At 35.7% G+C, this 14,204-nt stretch overlaps 1 protein-coding gene across 2 annotated transcripts in view; it reads right to left on the reverse strand.

Moving 5' to 3' along the window:
• The window catches only part of ACSS3 (acyl-CoA synthetase short chain family member 3), a 157,173-nt gene that overhangs the window by 29,314 nt on the left and 113,655 nt on the right, over window positions 1-14,204 (reverse strand). For both annotated transcript variants that reach the window (XM_012442092.3, XM_012442093.3), the window contains exons 10-11: window positions 4,017-4,112; window positions 932-995 (exon numbers count right to left, since the gene is read on the reverse strand). In XM_012442092.3, the coding sequence (XP_012297515.1) occupies window positions 932-995; window positions 4,017-4,112 (160 nt within the window). The remainder of the gene's footprint in view (window positions 1-931; window positions 996-4,016; window positions 4,113-14,204) is intronic.

The raw sequence follows: 14,204 nt of genomic DNA on the forward strand, positions 1-14,204 counted from the left end.
AAAATGTTAAGAAGACGGGGTATTTGGTAAGTCAGGAACTTTATAAGATGCTACTGTTTGACCCAGCAATTATACTTTCAGAAATCTCTTCTGTACTATTGCAATTATCAGAAAAGCAGAAAAACAAGATAAAAAAGATGTTCAATATAGTATTATTTATGATTGTAAAAATTCAAAAAATACTAAGAAGCCTACAACGGGGATAAAAATTTTAAGAAACAGAGTAAAAATTAAACATGCTTATGAGACAAGGTTAAGAGAAAAAAGGAATACACAGAGATAAATTGATTCACCATTGTAAAATGTTTTTCAAAAAGTGGAATGTCAAATCAGAAACAGAAAATCACATACTGCAGGTTCTCTTTAATAAGTGAGAGCTAAATAATGGTTACACATGAACATAAAGATGAAAACAAGAAGCTGTGGGGACTCCAAAAGGTGTGAGGGAGGGAGGAAAGGCTCCCTTCTAGTGAACCCATCACTAGAAGCCCAAACTCTAGAATTATGCAATATACCCATGAAACAAACCTGCAAATGTATCCCTGAATCTATACCAAAAAAAAAAAAAAAAAAGAAATACGTAGAAAGACATACATATTACAAAATTAATAATGTATTGCTGAGAGGTGAGAGTACAGAAACTTTATTTAATTGTTTATATTTTTTGTATGTAAGTTAACTTTATATACAACCTGTAAAATGAAAAAACAGTAAGATGCAAAATTTATGGTTTTTGAAAATCACATTTAAATGCATTGTATTTTATGGGGCTTCTATGTTTAAATTAAGACAGAGTTGACACAATTCTTAAACAACACACAAGTTCTTTCTACAACCTCCTCACTAGCAGTAACACTGCAATGACTCCATTTTTTCTTAATTTTATACATGCATTTTTGCCCTTTTAAATAGAATTGAAATTTTTGCTTACTTTACCACAATATTTCCTAAACACCGAGCCTTCAGTTTTTGCATGTTGTCATCCAGAATCATAACTGCAAAGTAAAATATAAATATTTGAATAAAAATACATAGCCTTAAAGCTTAAGCATATTTCTATAATTTTTATATTCAACCCCAAAAATCTCTAGCTTAAGAAAGTAATCTTTTAATTCCTTGAGACCGTGAACATATATAAACTAAAATATCTTACAAAGAAAATAAAGAGCACATGTATTTGATTCCTAATAACATCAGACATTTTCCTTCATAATATCCCTTAAATGAAGAGAATATCTCAAATAGGCAGTAATTTCATCTCTATGCCTATGTCCACTAAATATACCCTTGTAGTCTATTAGAAGCATTAAAAATGTGTCCAGCTTTTTAAAAAGTAAAGGAAATGAAGTTTTCAAACACACCAAAAAATATTACACGCAACAAAAATAAAGCACTTACAAGCACCATAAACCCCTTATTCTGATTTAAAGCTTAATATCCACTTATGAGCTTTAAATTAGGTCAATTTAATCTTCCCAAATATTATCTCAATACTTTCTATGCTGTCCTGATAAAATCCTAAATGAGTTTAGGAGATCAAACCTTGTATCCACATTCAGTAACCCTTGGTGCAACTAAATATGAAGATAAGTCATCATCTTCTAGGTTTTAATAGATTATTATATGTAGCCTCATTCATCCAGGTAATTCTACCTTAAGCAACTATCAGAAAAGAAGGATGCTGGTCTCAGAAAAAAATTAATTGTTCCCTTCTTTGTGTTTCTGGAGCATTTTGTTTTAAAATTCTGTATTGACAGTAGAAGTACTTATATCTCACTAGGCTGTGAGTTCACGGAGGCCAGGGCTAATACATCTTTGTTTCCCTAAATATCAGTACAGTGGCCAAATCACTATATGCCCCTGCGCACATTCTGTTACCCATTCAGTTTCCCTGTCTATGAAATGAGAGAAATTTCTTTCTCACAGTGCTTATGCAAGAAGTATTTTAAAAATGTATACGAAACAACAAGTTTGCATAAATGGTACTCAATAAATGTGTTATATTAAATTAAATTTTTTTTATACACGAAGTTTTCTTTCCTAAAAGGATCATGCCTTTTTTTTATTATACTATTGAATATTACACTATGATTTTAATCTCATTAATAATCATAAAAGTTTTAAAAATACATAAAAAATCATTAGTCATAAAGTCATTGTTTCCTTGGTTATAAATGTTTAACCTGTACTGTCTGCAAGCCAGTTGCTATCAGACAATGAGAAACGTCTGTATTGAAGTTCCATGAGGCATCAAAGCTTAACTATTTCTTACAATTAGATATAAAAATGGTACTGAAATACTAACAGAGAAATGTGTTTAACATCTTCCACAATCAGAAACCCCTAAAAATGTCTCAACACAAAAGCAGTTTTTCTGATAAAAGGAGCAGAGATGACAGACTGTTCAAAAAGAGGATTTCACTAAATCTGGGTTCACCTTTCCAGAGATGGAGAAGTCACTGACTTCACAGAATATCTATTTCTGCCCTGAATAAAAAAAAATCTAAAGTGCCTTTTTATAAATGTATCTGCTAGGTTAAACGAATGAGCCATGTTTTTGTAACTAGTCATTGTTCTAGAAGGAAAATCCAATATTTTTATGTTAGAGAAGCAAAAGACAAATCTCTGAATTTTGTAATTTATATGCAAATAAGAAACATATGTTAGGAATATTTTGTTTCCAAAAGCTGAGTTTTCTTCATAAATCTATTAAGCTGAATTGTGCGACCTTATACAAATTACAAAACCTCTGTGCCTCATTTTCCTTGTCTGTAAAATGAATGTGTGAGTCTAAATCAAGTCAATCCTCCAGCTTTTTTGAAATGTTAGTAACACTACTAGCTAAGACTTACACTGTTTTTACACTGGTAGGCACTGGGTTAATGCTTTGTTGCATAACAATACAGAGCAGAAGCCCTGGAAAGCATATAAAAGTATTATTCCTATTTAGAAATAAGAAAACAATGTTTGAAAAGTTAAATGACTTGTCTAATTCATATACCTTGGGAGAGCTGTCCAAGGGAAATTATTTAATAATGATTACTACCAAAAATTTAAAAATAAAAATTGACAGAATATTATAGCTTTTAGTCATATAAAGCCAGCATCAAGGAAATGCTTTCTTTTGGAATCCTCCCTCTTTATTTATTTGTTCATTTATTTGTTTATTGAGACAGAGTCTTGCTGTGCCATGCCTAGGCTGGAGCGCCGTGGCACGATCTCAGCTCACTGCAACCTCTCCCTCCTGGGGTCAAGCAATTCTCGTGCTTTAGTCTCCCATGTAGCTGGGATTACAGGCACAAACCACCATGCCTGGTGAATTTTTGTATATTTAATAGTGATGGATTTCACCATGTTGGCCAGACTGTTCTCAAACTCTTGACCTCAGGTGATCGACCCGCCTTGGCTTCTCAAAGTGCTGGGATTACAGGTGTAAGCCACCACTCCTGGCCTGTTTTTATTTTTAAACAATAAGGTTTAAAGACTTTGTCTTCACTTCTAAATTAAAAGGCAGCATGTGTAATATATAATAAGAAACTGCAGTTTTGAAATGAAAGCAAGCAACTTCTGAGGGCGATGGTTTGCATTGTCCCCAGTATCTAACTAGCAGTGTTAACTTAAGAAGATTATTTAGCCTGTTAACTAGTTGTTTAACTCATCTCTAAAATAGTAATAATAGCTCTGAATTAAATATACTTCGGTATGAAATGAAATTATGTATATAAAGTACTGGGCCCCCTGCAGGTGTTTCCTTCATGGTAATTTCACACCCATATTCTTAGCATATCTTACAAATGATATTATTTTGGGGGTTATGACAGTCATTTAGAACATATCCTGGAAATCCACAACCTTACTTTTAACAGGAAAAATTAAGGCATTCATTTTTAATACAAGGCATTCATTCATCCAAATTCTTATTGAGCATCTAGTTCATTTCATGCAACATAATACACACTAGATTCAAGAAAATGCCAAATTTATTAACATTACATATTATCAGGGTCATTCCTTACCATTGTATCCTGGAACACTTTTTCCTGCTTGCCCTGGTGGAGGTGTTTTAGAATTGCCTAATCCAACACATGATGCTGTAATTGGAGATCCAGTCTCTGGAGAAAGAAATGTTATTAATCACTTCATGTTTTAACTCAGAATCATAATATTTCTTGAGTGCATGCACACTCTACCCCACCCTAGTTTGGCACATAATGTAGTTACATTAGGAATAGATGAATAATACAAACATATTATTTAAAAATTTAAAACTAGTAACCTATATATCTACAGTATTAAAAATTAATAATTCATATTTATAATAATTTACATAGTAGTGTTTCTTCTAAAGAAAAGAAAGGCTGCTCTAGTGTTTTCAATTGTGGATCAGCAGGAGTGAAGAATTAAAAATTATGTGACTGCAACAGTTCTATAACACACCTTAAAAGCTAAAATGATCACTAGAAAAGATGCTTTCTCTTGACCCACCTAAAGTTATTTTGTTTATCATTGTTAATTACACTTGTGTCAAAATATTTTTGTTATTTGTACCTTATTCTCTGGAATAAGTAACCCAAAGATTTTTGAAATTATTAGGTTGATGTAAAAGTAATTGCAGTTTCTACCATTACTTTTAATATGTAATAATATCATGCTCTATTTCCCAAGAACTACACTTGCCTAGAGAACCTGCATCTAAAGCTGAATTTGGCAATACTTTATCAAGTAGTTCAGAATCTGCTGTTCCTGGACATTAGAAGCCCCAAAACACAGGAAGAAAGAAAACTATAGTCTGCTGACTACTCCATCAAAACCACAAACTTTCTCACAACTAACCTCAATGATTGACAAAAAGGCTAAATTTGTTTTCTGTGTCTCAAGTTGTAACATCCAGAATATTAGCTGTTACCTGATAACCATAAGTCCTGAAAGTGGTTCTTTTTAATGGAGGAATGCACCTATTAACATTGACTGATAAAAGCAAGTTTGGAGCGAACACAATCTCTTAAATATGAAATATATATGTATGAAAAGGCAGGAAAACAGTATTGCGATAGTGAAAAGTTTGGGAATTACTGGCTTAGTGTTATACACGTAACCTACACATACATATACCCATGGAATTAACTGCCAAACCCATCATACCCAAAGTAATCCGAAAAATTAAAGGCATCCATCTTCTGAAGTACTCAGAATGTGTTTCTTCTACCATGTGCTCTACCATAATTTATCACATATTTATATCACTTTAGAATGATGGGAAGAATTTATTACTGTTCTTTATCTTCCAGAGTAGTTCATTTTATTATTCACATTTTATGGATGGTGGCTCAGCTGGCATCAATAACAGAAGATGAACTCTTGAACATCAAAACACAGTTCCTAAGTCACAGTCTAGTGCTTAAGATGCTAAGCCATATGGTCACTGCTGAGGATCATCAGCAAGTAACCAGAGCAGACACTTCTGATGTTTAACAAAGAGTTCTCAAGTATTTTCCAAGCCTGATCCCCCAAAAGGAAGATATTTTATGAAATGGCAATCCATAGCCAGGTAATACTCCTGCCGATTTTCCCCACAACATAATCAAAGCAAGGGAGGAAATCTGCATGGTTAGAAGCATTAACAGCTTTTCCCCTTTTGTTTTTTCAGAAATGTCAAGGTTCTCACTTCAGCTATCCTTCAAAATAGGTATGAGAGGCAAGAGGAGGGGCGATGACAGGAAGCAGTCTTATAGAGTGAGGTGCTTAAAAGAAGATACACAGAACGAGTAAGGTGATAATGGAAGAGAAACTACTCGGACACATTAGGAAAGGAGATACCACTTTCAAGATGCTTTTGTTACGTCTACCACCCTGGTGCAAGGAAGTTGCTAATGTAAATTTATTTTAGAAGTATTTCTTACCAAGTTTAGTTTGCCAACAGGGACACTCCAGTTACCTGGAGTTCAAACTCTCAGCAGTTCTTAACACCATAGAGCTTTTACAGCTTGTCAACAGATGGCTCTAGAATCTAAAGTGTACCTACCAAGGACTCTTGTACCTGCTGCCTAAAAGAAAAAAAAAAAAACCTACCACAAGAAATGTCTAACTGCATCTTACTCCGTCCCACCTCAGTGTGGATTCTCATGAAAGATGTTATCACTCTGTTCTTGCTATCACACTGGGAGAAGGAAAATGTAGGGAAAGAAGATGAGAATATAAGCTAGTCTTAAATAAAGCTTTAAGACTGTAAGAAAGGATTAGTGAAGCATTGTCCATATTCACTGCCTAAGCAAGTTGACATACAAACCTCCTGAGATTCCCAAGCATCTTTCTATAGTAATTATTCATTTATAATCCTAATCCTTTATCCTTTTTATACATTATGATTATAAGACAACTAGGAAAAGTTTATTTTTCTATATGATTAATTTGATTAATTATGTATTTTCTATATAATTAATCTTAAGGGTGCTGAAAATAAAGTTACCTAAAGTAGATAATATATGCTTATACTTTGCACATTAGTAATTCAAGTGTCCTCTTAACCTTATTTTGATTGATCCATTCAGAGGATTAGAAAAAGAACTATTGCTGGCCGGGCTTGGCAGCTCATGTCTATAATTTCAGCACTTTGGGAGGCTGAGGTGGGTGGATCACCAGAGATCAGGAGTTTGCAACCAGCCTGGCTAACGTGGTGAAACCCTGTCTCTATTAAAGATACAAAAATTAGTGCAATCCCAGCTGCTTGGGAGGCTGAGGCAGGAAAATTGCTTGAACTTGAGAGGTAGGGGTTGTAGTGAGGCAAGATCCAGCCTGGGTGACAGAGCGAGACTCTGGAAGAGAGGGGAGGGAAGAGGGAAGAGGAAAGAGGGAAGAGAAGAGAAGAGAACTATTGCCTGTGACATGTAGAAAATGGCAGTTCCTAGGTCTCTAAGCATATTAAGGAATCATAGAAAGGATAAAAGTGAGCTGAAAAAGATCATAATTGTTGTTACAGATACTTTGGTCCTCCTTCTTTGTGCCTCTGAACATCCTGGGACCCAAGGACTGACCCATCTTCGATGTAAACATATACATATTTTCTCACACACTCATGCATACAGATGAGATAAACACCCTTGCTCTCAAACTGGTCCATGTGCAGAATAGGCTTCAGGTTAGTGACAGCCCCTAAGCATGCTACAATCCTTAACTGAAATCCTGTGGACTCCCAAAGCCCCATTTCAAAGATGTTCTAAAAACATGTGCTTCATACTACCCAGCCTATAATTAAGTGGCTAGCAGTTATCTAGGGAGACAAGAAATCTAGATGTCATGTTGTAATTGGGAAATAGCTACAATAAACAAACCAGAACATTTTCTTTGTGGAAGAGCATCGGATATTCGTTTAGAGACATCTACACAAAAGCACCTAGCCTTAGAAACACAAAATCTTCAGCAAATCATCAGCATAGTTTCTTTAGATAAGAGACAGCTAGGAAGAAGATGACAGGGAATTGAAGGGTGTGAAGAATGTCAGCTTAGCACATTTATACTCATACTGCATTAGAAGCTAATAGAGAAATTTCTCTGTTTTCAAAAAAGGGCAACCTTCATAGTATCTTCACTGCATGTCTTTACTGACCTACTCTACTTTATTATATAACGAGTTGTTACCTAAATGAATTTTCTTTAAAATTTCTAACTCTGAAGTAAAAACAGGGAAGACAACTAGAATCACATTTTTTCAAATACGAATTATACTATGTACCAAAACTTAAGTGCTTTTAATCTATATAATTGTGTTTAGTCCGACTACAAGACTACAGGGAGAAAAGGTAATATTATTTTTACTGATGAAAAATTCTGAGGCTTAGCCAAAAAAATTTAAACAACTTGTTCTAGTTTTCATAGTTTTTTCAAAGGAGAAGAATGGAATAGACAAGTAGCACTTCTGAAGTTCTCGAGTAAAAGAGGATGAGCAGGGAATAAAATCACCTAGACTGTGTCTCAGTAGAGGAAGAAAAATCCCTGTTGACAGGAAGTGAGCCCAGTCTCCCATACTTGCAAATGGCAGAAGTGGTGGTACAAGTCACTTATTAGCAAAGAGTTTTTGAGCAGCTATTTTGTGCAAGGTGGTGTTGTTAGAACTGGAGATACAACAATAAACAGAAGTAGCCAAAATTTCTACCCTCATGGGGACCTCCCAATTTCTAAGTGGAAGACAATGAACAACATATTATACAAAAGTAAAAACGTATTGTGCATAAAAGAGTGATAAATACTAAGAGAAAAAAGGAAACATAAACAGAGTATGAAATGTCATGGAGAGGAGTTGCAATTTTGTATTGAACAGGAAAGACCTCCCTGAGTAGGTGACATTTAAGTAAACACCTGAAAGAAGGGAGGACATGTGACACTTAGATATTTAGGGAAAAAGAATATAAGAGAAGGAAACCTCAAGTTCAAAGGTCCTGAGTTGGGTTTATTCCTAGATTGTTTGGAACAGTGAGGGAGCCAATGTGACTGAAACAGAATCACAGAATTAACAGAAAGTATTAATAGGAAATAAGGTCAGAAATATTGAGGAGGCAGATCATGTAAGAACACTTCAGATTCATCCTAAGACCTTAGTCTGAGTGATACTGTAAGCTAAGGAGGTTTCGAACAAAAAGTTAATGAATCATAACAACGTAAATGTAATTTATTTAAATAGTTATACACCATTCAGGTTCTGTGTACATGTTTATTTTATTTGGGGTGCAAGAGAGATAGCTGTGTAGTAGGAAATGCAGAGACAGACAGAACTGTATTAGAATAATTGGTTAATAGATTTCTGTGGCTTCCTAAACATCAGGGACCAATTAACATGATTATTCACAAGATTGACAGAAAGACTAGGGCCCAGTTGGATGGTAGATGACAGACAGACTCTGGGTAGATGGTCCACATAAACCAAAGATAATCAATCCTTTTTGTTATATAAGTGTGAGCATGTATAATATTGATAATTTCTAAAAGACACTTTGACAACTTTTATGAAAAATCCTTTATCTACCCATTTTGACATGAGATTATTATGCCTTCCGTGCCTGTATATTTCATACAACCTATAAATATATATGTCATCTATCCACAAAAATGGAAAATGAAAATTAAAAAAAAAGAGGCTCATTACTACATTCCCAGCATTTTGGGAGACAAAGGCAGGTGCATTGCTTGAGCCCACAAGTTCGATACTAACCTGAGTAATGTGGTGAAACCCCATTTATACCCCCGCAAAATACAAGAATTAGCCAGGTATGGTGGTGCACACCTGCAGACCCGGCTGCTGGGGAGGCTGAGCTGGGAGGATCATTTGAGCCTGGGAGCTCAATAGCCTGAGAGCACCACTGCACTCTAGCCTGGACAGCAAAGTGAGACCTTGACTCAAAACAACAACATTGGCAAATTAATTAATGTTCAATCAAAGCCAATTTTTGTAAGCCTATGTGAAAAATAATTATTCTTGCTGTACTTTATACAAATAATCAGGCCAAGTTTAAGACTAAAACTTATTTTTACAAGCAAATCAGTCTTACCATGATTTGTCTTTAGTAAAAATGTAAGACCGGAGAGAGAACAAGTATGTTCCAAGAACTCTGGTATATACCTGCTATTAGATTCTAGTGTCACCAGTTGTTTTTGAGTTTTTTCCTGCAATTTAGACTGACCTTGCTTATTCTTGTGAACCAATCAGTGATCTCTGACTGCAGCTCAGAAGAAACAAGAGGGACATGTAACGTAAAATTCCAGATTAGTATTCTAATTCTGGATATATATTGGAATCAGCTAGCAACCCCCTATCAGTTTGGTTCCAAGTGACAGTTGCCAAGTTCATAGAAAGCCTTCTTATTTAGTTTACTTATTTAGTTTATTGGGATAGTTCTTACTTATTTTGCATTACTATTGTGGAATATATTGCTATTGTACTCTGTGTGTAGGAATGCAGGATAATTTTATTCAACGTTCTCTTAAATTGAACACTTAATCTTCCAGATATCACCTTTTGATGAAAACCAGGAGTTACGAGTGGCCCACAACATACAGACGCTTTCTGATTGAGTCCTCTCTTCCCTGAATACAAGAGACCCTAATAGGTAGCAATATCATCGACCCTATTCAGCCTGAAGAAGTTACAGAGACGGATTTTTATCCCTCTACGACCCTTAGGATTAGGGTTACCTTATAAAAGGGAGGGGGAAATATGTCAGAGGCATTCAAATGTCAGAGAGAATCCATCTTGAATAGAGACTGGATAAAATAAGACTGAGACCTACTGGGCTGCATTCCAAGGTGGTTAGGCATTCTTAGTCACAGGATGAGATAGGAAGTTGGCACAAGACACAGGTCACAAAGACCTTGTTGATATAATAGCATGAGGTAAAGCAGCTGGTTAAAACCCACCAAAACAAAGATGGCTGTGAAAGTGACTTGTGGTCATACTTACAGCTCATTATATGCTAATTATAATACACTAGCATGCTAAAAGTCACTCTCACTAGTGCTAGGAGCTTACAAATGCTAAGGCAATGTCAGGAAGTTACCCTATATGGTCTAAAAAGGGGAGGAACCCCCACTTCTGGGAAGTGCTTATCCCATTCCCAGAAGGCTCATGAAACGTTCATCTCTTGTATAGCTTATAATCAGAAAATAACCATAAAAATAGCCAACCAGTAGCCGCTGGGGCTGCTCTGCCTATGGAGTAGCCATTCTTTTATTCCTTTACTTTCCTAATAAACTTGCTTTCACTTTACTCTAAGGACTTGCCCTGAATTCAATCTTGTGCGAGGTCCGAGAACCCTCCTTTGGGGTCTGGATCAGGATCCCTTTGAGGTAACACATTCATCACTGAATACTGTCTGAGTTGTTTTAGTCAACAGTACTTAGAGCACTAGAATCCCTGACTTATTTCTGCCTATGATCCCCCAAATCATGAGATATGGTTGTTGTTTTAAGCTGCTAGGTTCTGGAGTAATTTTTTTTTAACATAGCAATAAATACTTGGAACATTTCCCATTAAAATGTTATATAATCTTTTTTAAAAAGATTTACTGCAAGTCTCAAAAAAAAATTGCATGTACTTAACAAAAACATTCTCCTAGCCTGCAGTTGAAATCAGGCTGTGTGCCTGAGAGTCATTTGTATCAGCAGGACCAAACAGTCCAGTCTCTAACATTCTGTGCTCAGGCAATGTTTGCTGACTAGTACATCCATATTTCTAACATGATTTTAGGCTCCCATGATAAAGATCAGGGGTCTAAAAAAAAATATGTAGCACATCACAATCCCAAAATGAACCAGAGAAAAGAAAAACAGATGACTCCAGGAAGATAAAAACTGTATGTTACTACTATAATTCCTTTACAACATTTTCTTATTCCAAGTATGATATTCAAAGGACAGTCATTCAGTAAGTATTTACTGAATATATTCTATTCACTAAAAGGTATTTCTCCTTGGGAGAAGGGAGTGTTAAGGATATAAAGACACGCCAAATAGAAATTGTAGCATGGATAAAGGTTCAGAAGTTAGACTGCCAAAGGATTGCAAGTTATTCAGCAGAGCGAAGCTTGCAGGAGACAGGTGTATTTAGAGAGATGATGAGAGATCAAGTGAAAGAAGTAAACAGAGGCAGATCATAAAATGCCTTTCATGCCATGTTAGGAAATTTCAATATTGTTCCAGGAACAATGGGAGACATGGGGGTTTCCACAGAGGCGATTAGCTCAGAATTGCATCATAGAAAAATCTCTTCAGTTGCTAACTGGAGCACTAAACTGATGATTCCAACCCAAAGCAATAAATCAGATAGATGTGGGCGGTCTGGTGAGGTGAGTGGCAGTAGAAGATAAGACCAAATTTTAATTATACTCAATATCAAAAGGTCTTGGTGACTGTCTGTATATGGAGCAAAAGGGAAAAGGCCAGGTTAACCTCCAGGGTTATGGCTCACAAGTCAAAGAAAACTAGATGTGAGCAAGGGTTAAGAGGAAGATGTGGTGGCAAGTTCACAAGTCCAGCTCTATAAATGAGAGCTCCCGCTGCATCTGGCAATCTGCCATTTTGCCTTTACAGTGGTTCCAGAAACTACATTAAAACAATATGGATTTAGAAGTCGGTAGCCCATGCTGCGAGCGGAAGTCTTAGAAATAAATCAATGCAGCAACCTAGTACTGCTGATTCATATTAATCACAGCATCATGATGGGCATAGAGGCGATTTGTAAAGAAACCATTCTTTCCACCTCTGAATCTATACAGTGAACTATAAATAACCTGAATAGGTAGCAGAAAGAAAGCAGAAACAGTGAGATGTACACTAGTGAAAGAAAATCAATGTAATCTTTGTGTTCAGGAGATGGTACGATTTTAGCTTAAAATACTTAATTCAAAGCAACCTAACTTTTTGTGCAGGAAGACTATTAATTCAAGCTATGAGACACTGCTCTTATCCTACTCCCTTACCAGCACATTGTCTCTAACTGTGGAGGCTTCAATGGAGAAGCCCATAAATAACCTGGTGTTCAATTAGATAAGAAATGCTGAATTAATAAAGGCATGAGATAAAAGAGGTATGGGAGAGGACCCAGGACAGCACTGAACAATGAGCGTTCTGGTTCTAATGTCAACTAGCTTGTTGGCTCGAGGAAAGTAAAATCTCTATGGTTACATTTTCTCAAACATAAATTGAGCTTAAAGACTATAAGGTCTAGTTTTTTTCAATCGTTATTATTTAAAGGCCAGGATTCTAAAGATGGCCTTTATATTCATAAAGAGCTATTTATAGAAAGGAAAATGAAAATTATACGTATGTGTGTGTGTGTGTGACCATCCTGTTCAACATGGTGAAACCTCGTCTCTACTCAAAAAAATACAAAAATCAGCTTGGCGTGGTGGCAGGTGCCTATAATCCCAGCTACTGGGGAGGCTGAGGCAGGAGAATCGCTTGAACTAAAGAGGAGGAGGTTGCAGTGAGCCTAGATGGCATCATTTCACTACAGCCCAGGCAACAGAGTGAGACTCCATCTCAAAAAATAACAAAAATAGATAATAATATTTTTTGAGTGCTGACTATACACCAGGAATTCTTCTAGGTTATTAGTATATATTTCAGTTTATTTAAAGCTTTCAATTAGTTCTGAAGAAACTTAAGATGGAGGATTTGCCCATGGCTATAGAATAAGTGGCTGAAGCGGGATTTAAAGGCAGTCCTGCTGGATTCTGCATTACTTCTCCATACCCACATTGTTTCTCCGAGGAGAATAGCCACCTGCTGTCTTCCAAATTAAAATTCACAGCAAAAGAGGGATTGGGAATTGTTTCGTGGTGTTTTACATATAACAGGGGGAATCAAATTTTCAGACAATAAAGTTTCAAAGGAAGGTACAGATACTCTTGTTCTTGTGAAGATCTATAAAAATGTGACATATTTTCACCTTTCCAATATGGATTATACGTGACACTTGCCAAGGGTAAGAGGAGAATTAAAACAGATATTTCAAAGGCCAAAACAACTTTATATTATTAACTGACTTCCCAGCGTCTAGTCTCTTGCCAAAGCATTATCACTAACATAATAATGAGCACAAACGGTGATTCTAAAACACAATTCTACAGCTCTGAACTAATTCGTGTAATGATAATTTTAAAAAATGATATTCTTTTTACATTATAATGCCTGGAAAATGATTTGATGACTACTGTTTGGTTTGGGAATTCATTGTCAGGTGGATTAACAGTTTGTAAACAGTTATGCACTTTCAGAAAGAGAAAGTCTTATTAAGCATGCCTTACATTAGACAAAAGGTTATTCTTTCCACAAACCAAAATTCACGTAGCTTACTTCTAAGCTCTGGCTTTTCAAATTATCGGTAAAAATCACCTACTTTAAACTAATGAAGTCTGCTCTAAATGAGGAAAAAATGCTGTTGCCAGGCAACGATAATGACATAGGGCTTCTTTTCTTTCTCACCAGATGGATACGGTCACGGCATCACTAGCTACATGTCGCTGAGATGACACTGTGTCTATATAACTGCTTTTCCCCCCATCACAACTTCTCATGATAAATTTATCAAAAATATCCTTTCTTTGAATGAAAGAAAAATATAAATTTATTTCTATTAACTTGTGAAAAACAAAGATGAATCAGACAGTAGTAAGTCATTCATATTACTGAGAGATTATTTGCATTCTACTATTTGT

This window comes from Aotus nancymaae, unplaced genomic scaffold (assembly GCF_030222135.1).
Source record: "Aotus nancymaae isolate 86718 unplaced genomic scaffold, 86718_ANA_hifiasm-v0.15.2.pri h1tg000016l, whole genome shotgun sequence".
In the NCBI taxonomy this organism is placed as follows: Eukaryota; Metazoa; Chordata; class Mammalia; order Primates; family Aotidae; genus Aotus; species Aotus nancymaae.